At 39.0% G+C, this 22379-nt stretch overlaps 1 protein-coding gene across 9 annotated transcripts in view; it reads left to right on the forward strand.

Moving 5' to 3' along the window:
- RAPGEF2 (Rap guanine nucleotide exchange factor 2) overlaps positions 1-22379 on the forward strand; it is a 307277-nt gene that overhangs the window by 75518 nt on the left and 209380 nt on the right. Inside the window, exon 1 of one of the 9 annotated variants that reach the window (XM_073341480.1) lies at positions 4978-5025. The exons of the other annotated variants lie outside the window; for them this stretch is intronic. Within the exon in view, the coding sequence (XP_073197581.1) occupies positions 4993-5025 (33 nt within the window). The 5' untranslated portion in view covers positions 4978-4992. Of the gene's footprint in view, positions 1-4977; positions 5026-22379 lie in introns of those variants that run through there. 9 annotated transcript variants of the gene reach the window in all.

A 22379-nucleotide genomic window follows, 5' to 3' on the forward strand; every position in this document is an offset into this window, starting at 1 on the left:
TAAGTTACAAAAAAGATACACAGACAGAAATAGTTATTCTATTCAGCACAATTCTTTTCTCAGCCATTTAAAGAAATCATAATCTAACACATACCTAGCTAGATTACTTACTAAAAGTTCTAAGACTCCATTCCTGTTCTGTCCCCGGCCAAGACGACTACAGACAGACACAGACCCTTTGTTTCTCTCCCTCCTCCCAGCTTTTGAAAGTATCTTGTCTCCTCATTGGTCATTTTGTTCAGGTGCCAGCGAGGTTACCTTTAGCTTCTTAACCCTTTACAGGTGAGAGGAGCTTTCCCCTGGCCAGGAGGGATTTCAAAGGGGTTTACCCTTCCCTTTATATTTATGACAAGGATAAATGATCACTCCTATTTCTTAACTTCCTTTACTTCAACATTTTGAGTGATAATCAAGTTGAGATTATGCATCTGCTTAGTTTAGTTGTCATTTCTGTGAATAGGTGGGTGTTTGTTGGTAAACTCTTGTTGCCTTTTTCTATAAAATGATTGTCAAAGGGGAAGACTCCATTTTGATATCAGCATTCTGTCTTGTTTCTATAAATAACTTGTAGGGTTTTCTACTTTCATCATATGCAGGAGATCTCTGCTGTTCTGTATTAGTGGAGTCACTCAATTCTGCTCGGTTTTATAAGATATGTATGAAAAAGGGCGTGAACAGGTTTTCCTGGATTTTAGATTTGATTACAGTATGAAGCTGTTGTGTTCCAAGATCAGTTATTTTTTTATGGATGGGATCAAATTTGTATTTCATCTGGAACTTTTCATGCCTTCATTTTTAAACTGTTCTTAAGAGCCTGATTCCCTTTGAAAATGCGCAACACATATCACTTTTTTTTTTTTTTTTTGTGAAGGTGAAAATCTGGGAGGGAGAGGGGAATTTTCCTGACAGCTAATGTGCAAAATATGTCTCAAATTACAAAGCAAGGTGAAGCATTTAGCTTGAAGGGAATAGGACCTTCATGTTTACAACTTGTATTCTTAGAAGGCAACTAAACATTATTCACACATTTATTCCTCTTAGTATCTCTATTATCTTGCATGCAAATGTTAACTAAAACTGGGGAGGAGACATTTGCACTACTAATGAAAGTAGTGAAAAATCATGGTTCACTTTTACCAGTGAGTTTAGCATTATTTTTTGGCATTGTGATAAATTATTTAATACTGCATCTGCAGAAATAGTAGGACTGCAAACCTCTGCTTAAGAATCAGATTGATATAACCAGCATTTGAGAGGTCAAAATACATTTGACAGCTGAAAATACAAAATTGATATGTTGTTCTAGTATAATTAACATATAAAAATGAATATATGAACAAAAAGTCCAGAAAGAAGTCTACATATTCTGTTCAGTCAAGTGATGAAGAATACTACCAGAATTACCGTAATTGCCTCTAATGTTGCTTATCAGATTTCTAATTTCTAATTTTAAATGACTATAAATTGTAATTACTCTGTTTTTCTCATTGTTTTGAAAACATGTAATTTCTTTAACCTTTTTTGTTGTTCAGATAAAATTTTCTGGAAAGTAGTGAAAAGACCGTTGCCTGCTGTTCTGAAGAGCAGGTGATAGAATTTTGTTGTTGTTTTTTTTAATCAGGACCCTAGCCTGAACAAACTGATCAATCACTTTTAAAAAATATTGAAGGCAGACATTAAGATTTGGCAGTTATTCTCTTAGTATAGAGAGCAGCTCTTTCCAAAAGAAAACTATGTAAAGAAAGTAACCGAGAAGTTGCAAAACTATCAGTAGTTTCTATTGTGTTTGTAATGTGTCAGATTCTAATAGTAAGCAGATTTTTTTTCAACGGACAAAATACAGATGTGTACAGGAGGTAGGTAACTTGCATAACATGACAAGTATGGCCTATAATGGCCTATGTAATAAAATACTGGTCTGTTACATGAAACGGGGTGAAAATTCTTTGACAACTGGGTATAGTAGTAAAACAGATATTTGGCTCTGTATTACACTAGAGCATTTATCTGAGCTTTAGCTCTAAAATTAACCACTGTACACAAAGATTGATTTTTAACATGGCTGGAAATCATTTAAATGAATTGAGTACTTGGTGGAAGCTCTGTCTGTCTATACAGATTAGTATTGTATGTGTTCACGTCATTAAAATAAACTTTAAAAACAAAAAGTCTAGTCTTTCTCTGAAGAGATGACATGAAAACATGAATCACTTCATGTGCAGTATGTGCATACATTTGTCTTGATTGTGGCCTACTCTAAGCCAAACCATATATGCATTAACCAGCATTTTACCTGCTGCATATTGGAAGTCTTATTACATTTCTGTGTGTGTTTATAAACTTACTTCTATGTGAAACATAGTGAGTTCCAAAGTGGTATGGCTACAGTTAAAAAGGAATTATTCAGGCTGGCCTGATGAGCTAATTGATATGATTTGACACTGTCTTGAATGAATTGATGATACAGGGAACTAGGTTTGGAATGTGAGTCTGGTCCCTCATTCAGATAGTTGGCAGAGGGTGGGAGTGTTGTGGAAACAACATACTTGTTCCTTAAAAGTACATACTCTTCCTGGCCCTCTTTTGTGAAAAATGTGAAAAGTAGCCAGTCAAAGAATATTGCAAAACACTCAATAAATATTGAGTTTAGTCTCAGCATTGAAGAAATTCAGAGTGGTACAATGGCTGATTTAGAAAGTCCTCAGCAGAATTAGGAATAGAACTCAAACCTCCCTTTTATTAACCACAAAAGCAGCTTTCATCCCCAGTGGGGCAGATTTGAATCATCATAACTTCCATAATTTAAAAAAAAAAATCTGTTTTTTCACAATCTTCTATGTTGTTCTTGGAAAAGTATGTAATCAGAAATGCTACCTCATTTCCACCTGCTAACTTTTAATAACAAATTGAAGATATTTTATAAAATATATATCATTTTATTTCATAGTTCTATTCCGTGCTCTGCTTAGAGCCTCCGAAAGGTCTGAGGTAGGGTGGCCAGGTGTCTTTTTTTTTTTTTTTTTTTAAACTGGAAAATCCAGTCAAAAAGGGGACCTCACAGTGTCTGGTCAGATCTACTTACAGAACACCCAAATTCCGGTTACTGCAGGCTGGGAGATGCCGAGTCATCACCCCCGCCAGACCCTACTCAGCCAGGGCCGCCTCCTACCTGCATTGGGTGGCTGCAGCTCCCAGCCCTGGTTCTGCAGGCGAGTCCCTCCGACCAGGGCAGGGAGGGGGGGAGAGGGGAAGAGCAGTGAGCGACTGTGGGGGGTGTGGTAGGGGGAGGAGGGAGAATGGGGCCTTGGGGGAGGAGGGGGGGCAGGGGAGGTTCTGGCACTTCTGCTGGAGTGTCCTGTTTTTATATATTATAAAGTTGGCAACCCTAATCTGAGGATGTTTCTTTTGTGGAAAAACCTTTAAATTGTGCACATAGCTACACTACCCTATGTGATTGTAAATTTATTAGTGTTGCCTGTGTGTTCCCTTTCCTTTGACTGCCATTGTTTGTTGAACTAGTTTGTTGCCTTAAATTGGATTGTGAGCTTTTTGGAACAGGGACATTTTCTTCAGGATTCATACAGCACCTAGCATAGAGGGGCCAAACCTTGATTGGAGCCTCTGGGTGACACACAGCAATGCTAAAATCTAAATAGTTCTCTGTAAAAAGACTGTGTGTTCCATTGTTGTAAACTGAGGATGCCTTTTGCTGAAAAGGTAATTATTTCTAGTGTAGCTTCACAGATGATAGTGCTAGTGTAAACTGGGCATAGGCATGTATAAGACCTTTTCAAATCTGCAGTATTGAAATGTCTGTGCCTGTTAGTGTTGCCACCAGTGGACTTTTACTGGTGCACAGAAACTTGTTTGATAGGTTTTCAACTCCAACAGTTTGGTCTTGAATATAAAACAAAGCAGTTTATACTAGCAAAGGGTTAAAATATTACTTTTTGGCTTTAAATAGCTGAGATTTTCCGTTTCAGATTCTTTCACAATGGGGTGAGCACCCCAGGCTTCAAAGGTCAACTCAATAAAATATCAGGTCTCTCCTGATTTATCTGGTATGGGGTGCAAGTTCAGTAGTCCTCAAGATGCTCCCTAACTTTGTCTCAGTGTCCATTGTTCAATAATATTAGACCTTATACTGTATTACTTTACTTTATCCTTCCGTTTCCTTATTAAAACCTTTGGTCAAGTGTAAAACGTGAATATAGTTTCTGTATGTTGTACTTATTCATAATTGATATGGGGCCCACTTACGAAAGGTCCTGATTCATATTAAAAAGTGGGATTGTTTGGAATTGATGCATCTGGTGTCTTTAAAATGCTGTTGTACACATTGAACCAGTGTGACTAATGTAACTTAAGCCATGTCTACACTATTCACCGGATCGGCGGGTAGTGATCCATCTCTCGGGGATCGATTTATCGCGTCTAGTGTAGACATGATAAATCGATCCCCAATCGCTCTGCCATCGACTCCAGAACTCCACCACGGCAAGAGGCGGAAGCGGAGTCGACAGGGGAGCAGTGGCCATCGATCCCGCGCTGCGAGGACGCGAAGTAAGTGTTTCTAAATCGATCTAAGATACGTCGACTTCAGCTACGCTATTCTTGTAGCTGAAGTTGAGTATCTTAGTCGATTTCCCCCCTCTTTCCCCCCCCACCCCAGTGTAGACCAGGCCTTAGGTTTGTGTACATAATCTTTTGAAAGATGTTGCATTTTTGTTGTTGTAGGGTCAGGTCAGTCTTATGTAGTAAGCTTTGCTGGATGCTTGGAAATTTCCATAAAATTATTGAATCCATATTTTCTACTTTAGTCCTATTGCCTTTAAAAAAAAAAAAAAAAAGCACTCAATTTTTATTTTTTAAAAATGCACCTTGACCTTTACATGAGAAGATTGGAAGATGGACTGTAGAAACAATAGCAATCACATCTTATATAACAACATCCTATTTATAGGTGGAAACAGCTGCATCCTTTGCCTCTACATGCAAGAAATCCTGTTGTTCTCAAATCATCAGGTTAGTGTTGCTGTGGGAAAATGTAGGACTATTAGAGGTATTATTAAACAATTTTTTTAACACACAAAAGGGAAGGAGAGGGTGGGGAATCTTTTTGATTGTGCTCTTAAAATTGAGTGTCAAAAATATTGTGTAACTTTTAGGCTATCTGTGCTACTGAACTTGCATTATGATAAAATACGGTATTAGGTTTATTAGTGAAGTATGTTCTTCACAATTGCTTTTGTGTGTTGCATCACTCTTGGGGCTGCTTGAGCATATCATCTTCTGAAGAAATGCTCCATGTCATTGATGTCCGGTCGTCTTAGTCCTCAGAATAAATATATTACAAATAAATAAATAAATAAGGGGAGCTGTGATCAATACTTTAGGGGAGATTCATTGCCCTGTTGCTCTCCCTTTGCACCAGTCAGGTAGAACAAGAGAATAGAAACCACCTATAAGTCCATTATCTGGAATTCCGGTGGTATAGGGGAGTCCCTAGCAGGCATGCAGCCAGCATAGCCTTAACAACAGCTCAGCCTGTTTCCTGTGCCTTCCCACTACATCTACTGGTGCAGGGAACATGTTTGGGTTGATGGAGGTGGTGTGGCTGGAGTTGTGTGGTGCTCCAGTTATCTCAACATGCATATGATCTGTTGGGCGCTATAGCTAGCTGGCCCAAGGTAGAACAGGGTCAGAGAATTAGGGAGCTGTAATTTGTTGGTGGTCCTTGGGTTGCCCTTGTTTTTCCTCTACTCGTCTGCCCTGGGTGATGCTGTGGGAGAGGGAAGCTGTCTTTTGCAGGGAGAGCTATCTGAGCTTCCATACTATTCTGTCTGGGGCTCTGACAGCCCATTAGTAAACCCTTATAACTCTTCCCTGTGATGACTGGGATTCAGTAACTTCAGTTTAAAAATCAGTGCATGGCTCAGGGAACAGAGTTTTAATTCATAATTAAACACATTTTTTCTTACTACATTTTATCTTGGGAACAACAAGTTGGATATCCCTCTTCAACATTCATGCTATACACTTTGAGAAGAGTAAGAATTTACTACATTTAAAATACTGTGGGAGAGGAACTTTAAAAGAGTAAACACCTTCTTGAAAACAAACACCCCAAATGCTGCAAATTTTAAATTGAAGAAGTGCTCAATAGTTGCAATTTATAAGTTTCACATGATACAAAGTGCTGTAAAAAGGATACTGAGTAAAAAGCAATATCTTAATATCAATACACAGTTTTAACTCTGCCCTCATAGGTGTGCCAGCCTTCCAGCACTCCCTTTCTCAAATTCCACCCACTAACCTGCATCACAAACAGACCTGACTTTCTTCCTTCTTCACACCAGTCCAACTGAGTCATTAAAGTAAAGCTATATTAATATGTATTGTTTATTTGGATGCCTCAAATTTTAGGCCTGATTTTGCAGAAGTGGTGGATATGATAGGTGATCAAAACCTCAAACTTTGGCCTTAGATGTCTACTTTTCATAGATTAAAGCCAGAAGGGACCATTCAGATGATCTGATCTGACTGCCTGCATAACACAGGCCACAGAACCTCACCTAGTAATTCCATTTGGGCATATCTTTTAAAAAGATATCTGATTTAAAGACTTAAAGTGATGGAGAATCCACCACATTCCTTAGCAAGTTATTTTAGTGACTGTTTGCACTCAGTTTTTAAAAAAGCAACAACCAAAAAACAAACCTTCATTTCTAGTCTGAATTTGTCCAGCTCCAGCTTCCAGTCTTTGGATCTTGTTATGTTTTATGCTACATTAAAAACCTTTACTATCAGAAATCTTTCTCCAAAGCAGAGTGGATAAAAATCAATGATATTTTTTATTCAAATAGGTATTTTTTATTTTGATGTTTAAATTATTTTTTCTTTAAATAAGTTAAAATGAAATCTGAATTTAATACAAAATACGTTAAGGCCAAAATTTCATTGTTAATGTGAAACATGTTTTTGATAAGGGTATATGTATCTAATACATTTGAAGATTATTTAATAAAAATAAAATATATATGCTGTTTTCTGTGTTTAATTAAATTCCGGTTACCACCCTAATGCAGCTTGACGCAAATCACGAGCAAAAAATTAACTACCTAGTAAATAAGCAATATATCAGTCACCATTTTCTAACCTACTTAAAATGTACAGTTAATAAGAATCTGAAAATATTGAGCTATATAATTGCTTAAATGAATGTGTATAGTTATAGTGTACCTTCTAGGTAGCAAAAAGATGACCAAATCTAGTGTAAAGACTCTATTTAGCTGTAAATTAACATGCTTTAATGGTTATAGCAACCAGTGAGAATGCACCTTTCTTTAGAAAATAACTGAAGTACAAATGGAAAACTTGATCAAAATTCATGATTTAAATATAGGTTATGTGGTGATTTCAATTACTGATTTAAATCACCTTGATTTACATCAATCCACCCTGTCTCCAAGTACGGACTTGTAAATGGTGACTAAATCACTTCTTAACTTTCACTTGGATAAACTAAATAGACAGAGCTTCTTTAATTTCTCACTACAAAGCATTTTTTCTAGTTCTCAAATCATTGTTTTTTCCTTTCTGGAAAATGGGCATAAAACATTCTTTAATAGTATATTTGAAATGTGGCAGAAATAAATTTTTCTCAAAACTCTGGGATTTCTTCTCTACAGTTGATTTCAATCATAATTTTGTTTTTGTTTAGTTTTTTTTGTTGCCATTTTTATGGTGTTTGAAAATTGTCTTGGGATAGAGCTGTTGCTTCTGCTGCTCTGAGTTTGTGGACACTGTTATGAGTAATGCCCAGGTTTAAACTGGCATTAATTGTATAACATTTATTCTTGTGTCTTGGATCTGATCACAAACTGAACAGTTTTAAACTTGTACTAAGCAGTGTGCTGTTGTCATTTCGCCTACAGAATGTGTCTACAGTGCTTTTATCCTTTCATTCAAATAGGTATGCTGTATATTTTTTGAGCTGCTTTTTAAATTATAAACGGCTAGAATGAAGCAAAAGATATTTTATTATTACTAGAAGCCCTCCTTATCTGAGATTTTTGCATCATCCTGTTCTCTTCCCCTCATTTATCGTGTTTGATGTTTATCTTGCCAGAAATCTAGTTTCAGTTCAGTAATCTTGGTGTTAAACTGGTTTGTTTCACAGATTCTTTAGTAAATAGAGATTACCCTCTGGGTCTTGTGATTGTATTAAACTTGCTCTGTTCTTTGGCCTTATGTAGGATTGGCTAATAATTAGGACATTTTTGTGCTTGTTCTTGAAAGGATTACTGTTTTTTCTCAGAATTCAGAGGGCAGAGTAGGAAACAGTGGAGCCAACCAGATGTCCTGTGAATGAGTGGGGGCTAGCCCTTTGGCAGCATTTATTTCACCTGTGTAAATGGGTGTAAAAAGCTCTATAAACAAACTATTGGCTATTGTAGAAGACTGCTGGTCTGCAGTATAGAGCCTTCTAAGATTAGAGTAGTTGTGCTCTTGAACAGTAATAGTTGGTGTATATATAAAATGCAAGCAACTTATTTTTTATTTTCAAAATAAGTGTGTATTTTGTCTGTGCTATATCTGTTATCTGGCTTTTTGAAGGTACATCCAGTGGAGGACTATTATGAACTATTGCTTTCTTATGTTTACTGTCTCTTGTCAGATGCAAAATATTTATGGTTGCATTATATTTGTGGTCACTTCAAAAATATTACAAGAAAGGTTATTAAACTTGCTCTTCTTGGCCTTTCTTAAACACAACACTCTGGGTATGTCTACACTGCCCACGTTACACCACTGTGACATGGGCAGTGTAGACACGCTTTATCACCGGGGGAGAGCTCTCCCAGCAATTTAAAACAAAATACTACCCGAACGAGCCGTGGTAGCTTTATCCCAGTGGTGAAGTGCTGTCTGTACTGGCGCTTTTCAGCACTAAAGCTTTTGTCGCTCGGGGATGTTTTTTCACACCCCTGAACGACAAAAGTTTTAGCTCTGAAAGTGGCACTGTAGACATAGCCTCTGTCTGAGGCCTGGTTTACACTAGAAAGTTTTATTAGTATCACTGAGCTGGGTAGAAATGTGAAAAAAATCATACCTTTAACTGACATAGCTGTGTTGGCAAAATCCCTAGTGTCGATGGTGATACTGACTAAAATGGTCCTTTTGGTAGTATAGCTTATTCCATTCTGGGAATGGGGAAGGCTATACTGCCAAAAGGACTTTTTAGCCATTATAAGCTGTCTCTATTAGGGGAATTGGCAGGTATAGCTATGATATATCTGTACTGGCAAATCTTTCAAGTATAGACAAAGTCTGAGTCAAAGCTTTGTCTTCTAAATTATCATATGGGTTCAGATGGTAATGTAACACTTTTGTAAGTAAATATACTTACATTTAGTAATCAGAAGAGGGCTACAGAGTGAAACAAATTAAAAATGATGTACAAAAGGATACATATGAAAGTTCATTTCTTACTGAAGTGTGCTGTCTTGATTCTTTTTTTTTGTTGTTGACCGCAAGAACAACTTATTTGCTAGCCTTAATGTAAAGCGCTTTGCTCACCACATTGACTTTTTTGACACTTACATTTTTAAAAAAATTATCTTTTTCAAAAGAATCATGTGCACACTTAAAAAGCAAAGCACGCTCTAGGAGTTGGTGCAGATAATGTGAACAGCCCGAGTATAAGTGCTTTCCAGGTCTGTTAAGCTTTCCTTTGTTGGGTTGAATGGAGACCAGAAACCACTTATTCATGAGCACTCAGTGTGACAGTGTCCATCTGGAGGCTGTACAAATGAATGGAATGCCTTTTAACAGTAAAGGCAGCAACAGTATTTCATTTTACCTGAGAATGGGATCACAGCCAGGAATTTTTTTTCTCAGACAACCAAATATTGACATTTTAGTTGCCTATTGCCATATTATCAGAATATTTTTCCCTTTGATCACAAGAGCCGTGAGAGTGAAATCTGAGAGATTCCTTTTGTAGGAAAGGATTTCTATCAAAGATTCAACAAACGTGTCCTTTCAAATATCATCTGAGGGCACACAGTGCACATCTAGGAAATTCTCCATTAAAACTAGGTAAGACATTCCTCATATTTATAAAATTAAAAAAATCCACCCTTTAAAAAATATTTGCTACCTTTCAACTGGAGCTAATGTAAATCATATAACTAATTTAAGCAGGAAAGCTTTGGAAGACGCAACCTGAATGTTAGGAGTTAATATTCCACTGAAAAAATGCAACTAAATTTGGGAAGTATGAAAATGCAGAGCTTAGTCATTTTTGTTCAAAGTCATCTGTTTTGGTATAAAGTATTAATATTTTTTTCAAGTTTTGTAACGAATAGGAAGGGATAGATCCCTCCAGCAGTTTACGAGAAATGCAGTTCTGAAAATACACCCCACTTGTTACTTGATTTGTTACTGTCCTTTTCTAATTCCTCCTCTGTCTTCCTGTTGCTATCTGTATCAAGTTTAGAATTCTTTTCCTGATTTTTTTTTTAAGGCCCACATTTCTGTTCTGCCTATGTCTTTGCTCTTGTTTCATCCTCTTTTTCCCTCTCATAACCTATGTTCCTCTCCAGTTGCTAATGAAATATTGATCCTCGTTCATCCTCCTACCACTTGTTTTCAAGCCTGCTTTTCTATTCCTTAGTTCTGAAGTCCCTTTTTCTACTGGTGGAATGTACCATAATTGAAGTCTCTCCTTAACACATTTTTTTCATGTGACCTTTCAGGGTTAAACCCATCCAAAAAGACAGTGTTTAACTGTTAAAAAAAAAATTCTGCCATGCTCTGAGTTTACACCATCAATTTGTCAGAGTGCATTTTGTTACTGAAAGAAAGTCTTTGTCTGAATTTGCATTTGTGATCCTTTGGGCAGGCACCACGCGTCCTTTAATATTTTGAACAGCGCCATGCACAGGCATGTTAAAGCAACTACGTAGCAAGATACATTCCATACCTTGAAATCTTAAAACCAAAAGGCCATATAGTATAGTTTGTTGCAGTTCATTACAGTGGGCAATTTTTGCCTACGACTCAGTGTGTTGTAAGTTAGCAATGAGTTGCGTTAACAGTATTGTGTGAAAAGGCTTTAATGGTGGCTGCCTACGTTAAATTTCAGTCTAACCAGACCATCACTTTCATAAGCAGTAAATCTAACTAAATTCACACCTAAAATGTGTATGACATAGGAAAAACTTTCTTCTCAACTGTCAAATAAGCATTAGGATAAAGGACAAGGTGTCCAGCTCCAAAGTAAAGTGTTATCAATAGCTTTTTAAAGAGCAATCTATGGAACACACTTATTATATTAATAGGATGCATACATCTGTCTGTAATTATCAAATATTTATTTCCAGCTGTTTCACTGAAGTATAGTTGGGGCTGTTGTGTACTTCAGTGGCTAATACATTTGAATTGCACACAATGTAAATGTTCAGCATAAACTAGTAAATAGTTAACTGTTTATAGATCAAAACAGCTTGGTAAACAACTGTTGGTTTAGAGTCCAAGTTAATAATTTCAATGAGCATTCTTGCATTTAATCTGTAGTTAAGAGCTCTGTCATGAGCCATTCCAAAAATATCTTGGCTTTGTTTCGAGGAAGAAACCTTAAAGTTTCCAATTCATCTGAAATACAATGTTTGATTCAAGAGATCTGCCAAAATGAAAATCCAGGGTAAATTATTGTATATGAACAATAAACTCGCAGTATTGCATGTCAATGACTGTTCTTTTTCTAATGTTTTTAATGAATTTAGGGTATAGCTAAGCTGTGATCCCATTGGAAGTCAATGAGAGGTGAGGAACTAAGGCCTTATCTACATGAGAAAGGTGTATTGGTGTGATTTAAAATCAATGTAATTAAACCAATGAAAAAACCTGAGTAGATATTCTTATTTTGGTTCAAGCCAGGCTTTTTTTAGTTTAGCTCAAATCAGTGAGAAATCCATTTATGCTAATCAGATAAATTACTCTTAAACTGAAGTATGCTTCCTGCTGCAGTTTATGCTGGTTTAAATAAATTGATTTAGCAAACAATTTAAGTTTAAACAGATGCAACTTTCTCATGTAGATAACGCTTAGTTCCCATGTACATCCTTGAAAATCTCCACTCTATTGTTCATGAAACGTGTTATTTTGATGACCCTGAAGATTGAAGCAACGAATGTTAGTCACATTGCTTAATGCACTACTAGAAGGCACTTGGTTACTCTGGTGATAAGTGCGGTTTAAGAACCTCTATAGAATAGGTACAGTGTTCTGTGGGCTGCTCTAAATTGCAACAGAGAACCACATCCTGAGGGAATTCTGCGACAAAAAAAATTAAAAATTATGACCACAATATTTTAAAATTCTGCAAATTTTATTTGTCAGTAAATAAATGTGGCTCCAGCATTGCAGTGGGGAGCACAGGCCACTGGCTGCAATGAGGTGGAACATCACCCTGAGGCTCCCACTTCCACTGTGAGAGGAACTCAGCAGTGAGGCTTCACCCGACCATAATACAGTGCAAAGGCTGGGTCTGCCACAGAAACACCTTGGGGCCCTGCCCCTCTGCGCCAGGTGTGGGTGGGCAGGCTCAGCCCAGCAGGATCCAAGTATGGAGCGGCTTAGTGTGGGGGATCCAGGTGTGGGGTGAGAGGTTTCTGTGTGGGGCAGTCTGGGTGCGGTGGGCTCAGTGGGAGATCTGGATGCACAGGGGCTTGTTGGGGGGTTCTAGGTGCAGAGGTAATGAAACTGCAGGGAATCAAGATGAAGGTGGTTAGGGATTGGCGGGGAGGGGGAGCGGGCGGGAGGCAGGGCCGTCTCTACCCATACGCAAAGTACGCAGCTGTGTAGGGCACCAGGAAATTTGGGGCACCAAATTCCCTGGTGCCCTATGTAGCTGTGTGTTGCTCCAGCCCCTGCCCCGCCTCTTCCCCGTGGTCCCAGCCCTGCTCCGCACCAGCCCTGCCCCCATTCCACGCCTTCCCCAAAGCCTCCAGCCTGCCCCTTCCCGTCCCTGCTCTGCCTCAGCCCTGCCCCGCCCCAACTTCCCTGAGGACTGCAGCAGGGCTGGGCCTGCACTCACCGGTGGCAGGAAGTGCAGCAAGCCGCCCCAGCTTTTCATGTACTATGTGTATATATACCTGCTGTTGTATTTTCCACTCCATGCATCTGATGTAGTGGGTTTTAGCCCCCGAAAGCTTATGCCCAAATAAATTTGTTAGTCTCTAAGGTGCCACAAGGACTCCTCGTTGTTTTTGCTGATACAGACTAACATGGCTACCACTCTGGAACCTATCCACTGCATAGTTGAACATTTAAGGCATAAAGTAAAGACAACTTTCTGTCATGTATAGGCACTTCTTGCTACTGCAGTGTTGATTCTATTGGCTAGGCTGATGCAGTACCTAAAGAGGTTGTTGGAATTATTAATATTTGATTATATGAATATTGATATAGGAAACCACCAAACACTAATTTAACCAGAAATTCCTTTATTAAATCCAAAGGCCAAATGGTATTTATACAGTTGCTCTAAACATGCCTAAATAATAAACAATTTACTACATCCAAACAGTAACAAAATATTTATAACCAATTGTCAAGATACTTACAAATGGGCTAACCCAAGGGGTGCTTAGATCCTTATTGGTGAGCTTCAAATGGTCAGGCAGGTATTAGCAGCGAACCCTTTAACAAACAGGTGATATCATTGCCAATTAGTGACTTCAGCTAAGAACCAATTTGCGCCAGTTCACCCTTATTTCCCGTTTTAATCCAAATAAAATTTACAGCCTCCTTTCTTCCCAAGGCCTTGCCTTTCTTATCTCCCCCAGAGATTTTTATAGTGGGGGTGCTGATGGAGGGAAACCATGCATTTGGTATTTGGTATCACTACTACTTCAAGCTGGGGGTGCGGGAGCACCTCTAGCACCCCTAGTTCCAGCAACACTGTTCTCCTGCAATCCTTGCTTACCAGCAGAACAGTGGGAAGGAAGGTTCGGGCTTGTTTCTTTTAAGACCGTTTTTCTTTATTTTATTACTGCAGCTCTTTATTTTATTAGTTACTTTTGGAACCATACATTCTTCCCACACTGCAAGTAATAGTTTTTATTCTCACAATCTTCTTTTACTTGCTGATTGAGGCCTTCTTTCTACTAGCCACAAACTATAAAGCAAATATAGTATTTTTCTTAACCAAACTTAAGCTAATGCTAATTCTCTGTTTATACTTAACCCACACAGATGAAGTAATTTTCTGGAATATGCAATTTATGGCTACATGAATTTTGTATTGCATGTTCTCTTTGACAACTTCTAGGTCTAATTTTTACCCCTTACCTTTTTTCTCATGTTTTTCTCAGTTAGATAGGGGCAAGCAAACAACCACAATTGTGTTCTTGGTTGAGAATGGATTTGGCATGAGAGGAGTTGGCAAACTACATACCTGTCGACAGAACAGCATATCTGATAGGTCGGGAATTGCTTTCATGTGACTTGTGCCACAGTGTGCCCACAGTAAGATTAGTGTCCTTTGGAAAGAAATACCTCAAAATATTATGTTGCTATAATAAATTTAAATATAAGAAAATCTCATGTCAAATGGCTCCTTGATGTTTAAAAATGAGAAGTGTAACTGGCTGATAGCATATAAGTAAGCTATGAAAAGGTGCATGTTCAAATGTGAACAAGTTTCATAGCCTGAAATAACATCTATTTAAGTGTGCTTTATGCCATGTTAACTAAGGTAATGACTGGGAACAAAAAAATGATGGCACAATTAATTGTAGTGGACCAACCATACTACTTCTGTGTTTTGCAATATTTGGATTTTTGGGGGTTTCTTCATTAAATGTAATAGAGAGCTAAGTTGAGTTCCTGTTAATTTTACAGAACAAAAAACTGACATCTTTTACTACTTACATTTGTGTACTGACCTGCATGTCAGGAGCTGGAAGGGTGAAACTTTTGACTGTTGTTGTAGTCTAGCAGTATAAAATCATCATGTATTATAGGTCATATTTTTAAAGATATCTAGGTGTCTTAGCGCCGTACTAAGTGCCTAGTGGGATTTTCAGAAGTCAATGGGAATTAGGTGACGAGGTGCTTTTGAAAATTCCACTAGGTGCCTCATTAAAATCTGGCCTTCCATCCTTGGTAGTAATTAAACCACCACAATGGTGTTTTTGTGGCAACTCTGGTGGGTGACTGATATTTACCATAGATGTTAATTTCTTTTGTTTCAGAGAGTTGTCATGGCAGCAAATCAGCCTGCTTACTATTTTAGCAGCAAGTGCTCACAGGCCATTAAACTCATCAGTACAGTGACCTCAGCTGCTTCTTCTTAACAAATAATTTATAGAAATGTTTCTCTTCCTTTTGGGTGTCTTGTACTGAACTTCAGCTTATAAAGAAAAAAATGGGTTTCAGAGTAGCAGCCGTGTTAGTCTGTATTCGCAAAAAGAAAAGGAGTACTTGTGGCACCTTAGAGACTAATGAAGTGAACTGTAGCTCACGAAAGCTTATGCTCAAATAAATTTGTTAGTCTCTAAGGTGCCACAAGTACTACTCCTTTAAAAAAGAAAAGAAAAAAATGTTTCTTGCACTGCCTGGTCACTAACACACTTGAAGTATGAAAACACCTGAAGTAATAAGTCCATGCTACTCCTAGGGACGATTGATTTTTCTAGACGCTGATTAAAGTGTTTCCCTTAATCCACATAAGAAAAATGTAGAAACGACAGGTAGTTAAGTTGCCTGTTTGAGTTTCAGCACTCAGGACAGTACTGAAAAAGAGGCAGTGACCCACAGCAGTTCTAGGAATTGCCGAAAGGATCCTGTTGAATCCGTTTTCAGAATGTTTTATCTTTAAAGTTGTAGAGTGGATGCTTTCATATCCTAGAGGAGAAGTTAGATAATGCTTAAGCTATTAATTTACTTAAGTTGACTATGTAGCAACATTGCATTTGAATTCAGTGCACTGGTAAAATTAATAGTGAATTTAGCTCTGCTAATGTGAATAATGCAGTTTTACTCAAATACTTTCAGATGTCTCTTGTTGGGCAAAGATGACTTTGTAGCCAAATGTTCCTTAGTTAGAATGGAGATATAGTAGTGTGAAATATACCTTTAAAATATTCTAATTTCAGCTCAGAATACGTAACTATGTATTACATAAATTTATATCTATTTACATACTTACATTTGTAGAAAGCTCAGATCTCTGCCATCATAAATAATTTTCATTTAAAAAACAAATGGTGGTTAGTAGTTCTAGAACATCTGATTTTGAATATTGGTTGGTTGTTATCACTGATTTGACGTCCACAGTCAGTATATTTGAATTTTGTTCCCTTGAATAATGGGCAGACAGCTAGCTTTATAAATGATATAGGGACATTGAACAGATATTAAACTAAAAGGGAGCAAATATTTGGCCTGCTGAGCTTGACAGTTTTGTTTTTCCCACATAGTCAGAACCTAGAAGTCAGTGCAACCCTAAAATAATATACCAGCATGAATATGCAGTGGATGGAAAAATAGGTAAAACATTTTTAGTACAAGATTCCAGGGAACGGTTATTAAGATATTTAAGGGAAGAGAGGCATACAATATTTTAAATTTGTGAATAACTCATGAGAGCTCTTCATAATTATGGACTATGTGCAGTCAGTAGGAGACATCTTTTGTGGTAAACCATTTTGCCTATAGGTGGACACAATATCTAAGAACGGATCTCTAACTCCTGAATTTGAGCCTTTTTGTTAAGTCATTTGTCTGACTTTTGAGAGTCTCCAGAGCAGACAAGAAATGCACAACTGCACCCTATAATTTTCTTTGTTCATTAGTTTTTTGTTGAATTTAAGAGGTGGCAGGCTTTAATTTCCCATCTAGCCTTTTCACATTTATCCCCCATCTTATGGGATCATTATAATCATGAATGTCTTAATTTCGTCTTTATTCTGTTAAAAGCTTCAGCAGCAGCATGATATAGTGAATAAATTGTGTTGATTTGAATGTTTAAAATCTGCTTGTGTGGGTGGATCATTAAACCTTCCAGTAGCACACTCATATATTTGAATGGGTTGTGCTGGTGAGATTGAAAAATGGTTTTGAGAAACTAGTAATGTCTGCAAAAAGAAAAGGAGGACTTGTGGCACCTTAGAGACTAACAAATTTATTTGAGCATAAGCTTTCGTGAGTTACAGCTCACTTCATCAGATGCATGCAGTGGAAAATACGATGAAGTGAGCTGTAGCTCACGGAAGCTTATGCTCAAATAAATTAGTTAGTCTCTAAGGTGCCACAAGTACTCCTTTTCTTTTTGCGGATACAGACTAACACGGCTGCTACTCTGAAACCTGTAGTAATCTATGCTAATTCTTAATGCTTGTACGTTACCCAGTGAGACTTAACACAAAACAGAAGTAGATGTTTTTTCCTCTGGTTTGCATTAGAAAAACATTGAGTAAATGTAATAAAATAAACATACAGTGGTATCTACTTTATTTTTGTCAAAAAAGCTAACTGTGAACAGAGTTTAATTATAGCACAAGAAGGTTTATTTGATGAAAGATTGCCTTTCTTCCTGTCCATCCCCAAGTCTTCTATAACTGCATCCAAGGATGTCTCTCTCTGATGCTAAAGGCACTGGTATTTGTGCAAAGTTAGGGTCTCTGGAAGGCACCATTTTCATTTTCTGTTGGGAACAGCTGCAGCAAAACAAAGAACCAAGGATTGTTTGATGCAACATCTCTAAAAGGGTAATTGCAACTTTCCTATTTCCCTTCTAGTTTGCTTAACTGAAGCAGAGGAGGTGAATAATCATCTTGGAATGCAGCACTGTAACCTATCTGCTGGGTGATAAATTCTGATTTCCAAGTGGATTAGCACTGTGAAGCCTGCTTATAGTGGAGTCAAATTTCATCATAAACTTTAAGAAACTTCATTCAAAGGTCCACATTATAGGTTTGTCTTGATCAGGGTAAAATGAACATATTGGTTAACATATTCTAAAACTCTCTGTTCTTTGAGTGATGGTCCCTATTGTATTCCACTGAGGGGTTTACGCATGTGCACCATGCATCTGCTGCCAGAAAATTTGAAGGTAGTAATGTCTGTTGGTCTGTGTGTGCACCCTGACTCGCCTCAGGGTTTCATCCGAGGTGACAGAAGGGGCGGACCAACCCTGTCTCCAGTTCCTTCTCACCACTGCGTGGTCTGGGTCAGAACTATTAGTGTCCTCTTGAATGTGACACGCCTTTAAAAGAGTATAATTATATATAGTTAGTTTTTATAGTATTTTTGCTGTTTTTACTGCTTTAGGTAGTTTTTAGTCATTTTGGTAGAATTTAGAGTAGAACTAGGACTTTGGGGTCTTTATTTCCCATCCCACTCCTTCCCCCCTCTCCCCTTACCGTTACTGGACTATGTTGAAAACCCCTGACTTTAAAATCTGCACTTCCGGCCTGCGCCTTTCCCAGGGAAGTACAAAATGCAATTGAAGACCTATCTTTTAAATCCAAAAACTGATTATTCCCGCCACATCCTCAAGGATTCAAGAGCTACACTTTGTTCCTTGGGTATTTACACATCTGTGCCAAAGTGTAAATTCTACTGCCTGCCAGCCACACAACGTTATAGGACTTCCTAGTTTTTCCATCAGAGGCCTTAACAACCACCATGCAAGCACCAACATTCCCAAAGATCTTGCCCTCTGGGTCTGCCTTCACAGCCTTCCTCCTCTCACATGCAACCTGCACAGAAAAGATATTTCTGAGAAAACAGAGAGCCATCAACCACGTTGCCTACTGCCATACAGCCGCCCCACTCCCTTTGGAGGTCGTCTAGCACTTTTTCTACCAGCTTGGGTGCAATAACAATGAACAAATGGGTGCTAAACATCATCCACCATGGCTATACAATCGAGTTCATCACGCTACCTGATCCGCAACCACTCCCCGCTTTTGTTGGATCATATTAAAGAAGTTCTGTATTAAAATCACAAATGAGTTTGATTCTCCAGAGTTTAAATTCCAGGGTATTACTAATTAAGAGGTCTCTTGGTTTTTGGTACTGTTTCTCTCCCTCTATGTGTGAAACTTGCAAGCTGCTAACTGTGTTAGTACATTCTAAGACAGAGTCTGTTCTCAAAGCAATTCACAAGAGAGAGAGACTCAAAGCAATACTCTAACAACAGAAACAGCACCCAGAGACTCCCCACCCTTTTGTTGTATTAACCATTGTGATTAAAATAGAGATAGAGGATGTATGTGGATGGATGCTTGGTGTGGATAATAACTGAATGATCAGGGAGGTGCCAGCCTAAGAATCCAGTGTCCATCGGCTGAAGAAGGTGTCAAGTGGAAATAACCAGAGGACCCCACCCGGAGGGCAGACTGGAATCCACCCAACAGCCTCAAGAATGGGAGAACCAAAGAACAAGATAACATCTAGCGGCACGGAGCCGTCAGGAATGTGCTATCTGCTGATTGATTCAGCAACAGCATGATGAAGCAATTCCCATAGACTGGCATAGGAAGAAATTCCTATAAAAATAGACTCTAAAAAGTGAGAACTTTGGGGTCTGATTCTGCAAACCAACTTCCAGGAGCATCAGATGAGCATCTGACAAGGCCCTGCTCCCTCCTCATGTCCAGGCCACCTGGCCAGTGACTTGGCATGAGCAACTCTAAGGCTGGTAACTATGATAACAACCTTGCAGAACCTGTGTGTGTGTGTGTGTGTGTGTGTTTGTATGAATGAATGTGAGAATAAATATGAGATTGAATGGAATGTTATAGCTATAACTAACTGCTTACTATGATTCTTTCTGTATTCACAATAAATGTGGTATTTTGCCTTTTTCCCTTTAATAAGATCCTGCTGGTTTTTATTTTATTGGTACAACACTTTCCCATATCCCTCCTCAGGGACCACTCTCACAACAGCATTGTCACCCCAGAGGTGAACTTCGTACTACAAAGAGGAGTGATAGAGCAGGTCCCTCTGGAATACCAAGGGATGGGGTTCTACTCAGCTTACTTTCTGATACTGAAAAAGAAGGGTGGGTGAAGGCCAATTCTAGATCTGTCTTCTCAATCAATTCATTTGGAAGTACAATTTTTGTATGGTCAAACTAGGAGTGATCACTCTCAGGGAAATGCCCTCATACTCCCCTGATCAGATCAACTATGCTTTCCTGCCTCTTCCACTCCTACAACGAGTACTCCATAAGATCAGATGTGACAGAGCGACAGTCATCCTGATCACCCCTTCTGTCCCAGACAGTTCTGGTTTCCCAAAGTCCTGTGTATGTCCATCCGTCTCCCAATTGCTATTTCCACCTTCTCCAATCTGCTGATGCAACACAACAGCAAGATAAGACATCCCAATCCACAAGTCTTTCACCTCAGAGCGTGGTATTTGGATGGGCATCTTCTGTAGAACAGGAGTGTTTGCAGAAGTGCAAATATCCTTTCCAGCAGCAGGAGGAAATCCACTAGGGGCTGTGGAAATGCTTTGCTTCCTGGGTACAACGAAAAGGGATGTTCCCCAGAAGTGGTGGGGATTCCCCTTATGCTGGACTACCTCCTGTCCTTGAAGGCATCGGATCTTGCTCTCAATTCCTTCAAGGTCCAGTAGTGGCAATTAGTATGGTCCCGCCCCCCCCCATTATGGAAGAACATTCTGTCTTTACTCATCTGTTGACTGCTAGGTTTTGGAAAGGCCTCACCAGTACCTTCACACCCATACAACCCATCGCTCCACAGTAGGACTTCAACCTAGTTCTATCTGTACTTACAAAACCACCATTTGAACGTCTGGCATCGTGTGTTATGTCCCTCTTTTCCATGAAAGTCGCCTTCCTTGTTGCTATCGCTTCAGCAAAAAAGGTAGGTGAGCGTGGGGTCATGAGAGCCTATGTTAATCAACCCATTCACTTCCCCAAGCCGCACACCTGAGAAGAGGACCAACTCCACTCCCGCGCTGTCCTTCGAGCCTTGGCCTTCTATCTGCAGAGAATGAGACCAATCAGGAAATCCCCCAAGCTGTTTCTGGCAATAACTAAAAGAGTAAAGGGTTAGGCAATATCCACACAGAGAATCTCCATGTCGATTTTGGGGTACCATTACACTGTATCAATTATCTGGCCTGCCTGTAGCCTCTGATGAGAGAGCTCATTCCACGAGAATCCAAGCTTCAACCATGGCCTCCCTGCAGGATGCTTATCCAGGACATATGTAGAGTGGTCACATGGAGTTCAGAACACACCTTTGATACGCATTGTCTTGGTGCAAGCTTAAGCGGTGGTTGCCTCCTTTGGTGCTGCTGTCCTCTGCTCTGCCCTCCCATCTTCATCCTTGCACACTTCTCCGAATTAGGTACTACTTGCTTATCACCTTCAGTGGAATACAGTAGGGACCATCACTCAAAGAAAAGGAGGTTACTTGTAATTGGAGGTTCTTTGAGATGTGTGAGCCATATCTCTTTTCCACTTCCCGTCCTCCTTCCCCTTTATGATGGAGAAGGAACTGGAGATGCATTAGGTTTGTCCCGTCCTTTATCGCTTCATATGAAACCATGAGGTGAGTCAGGGTGTATGTGCGTACCAACGGACACTACTAGTTTAAAATTCTCCAGCTCTGGATGCATGGTGCTTAGGCATAACTCCCTCAGAGAAAAACAGCTGGGGACCAGACATGTCAGTTATAGGTAAGTAACCTCCACTTATAGACAGGAAAGTTGTTCTTAAGCACTTCTAACTGCAGTTAGGGTATGTCTATGCGGCAAAGGACTCCTCTGTGGCAGTGAGTCTTAAAGGAAGGGAACAGGCTCCAAGACCCTTCCGCTCACCAGGTTTTCAGAGCCTGGGCTCCAACCTGAGCCCCAATACCAGTGCTGCTATTTTTAGCCCCTCAGTATGAGCCCAGTTTTAAGTCTGAGTCAGTTAACCAAGGCTCTGAGACTCATTACTGCAGGTCTTGGGGTTTTTTGGCATTGTAGATATATATCCTAATTGTGTTGGCTTAAAATATGTTTAAAAAATGAAACCCCCCATTTTACCCTAGTCAGACAAAACGCTATGAAACGTTATCAGTTCTGAACACAGTTGTCATCAAATAGTTATCTTTACTAGAAGACTACATTGAGTTAGAACATAGCTCCTCAAAGTTGCATTACCTAATTCAGTGGTTCTCAAACTTTTTATATTGGTGACCCCTTTCACATAGCAAGCCTCTGAGTGTGACCCCCCCATTAGAAATTAAAAGCATATGTTTATAAATAAATGTGGGTGCCCCCTTCACCCCCTGGCTACCATACGCTCCCCGCTCCTTCTTTGCTCCTAAACCCTGTGC

Source organism: Lepidochelys kempii, chromosome 4 (genome assembly GCF_965140285.1).
Source record: "Lepidochelys kempii isolate rLepKem1 chromosome 4, rLepKem1.hap1, whole genome shotgun sequence".
NCBI classification, from domain to species: Eukaryota; Metazoa; Chordata; order Testudines; family Cheloniidae; genus Lepidochelys; species Lepidochelys kempii.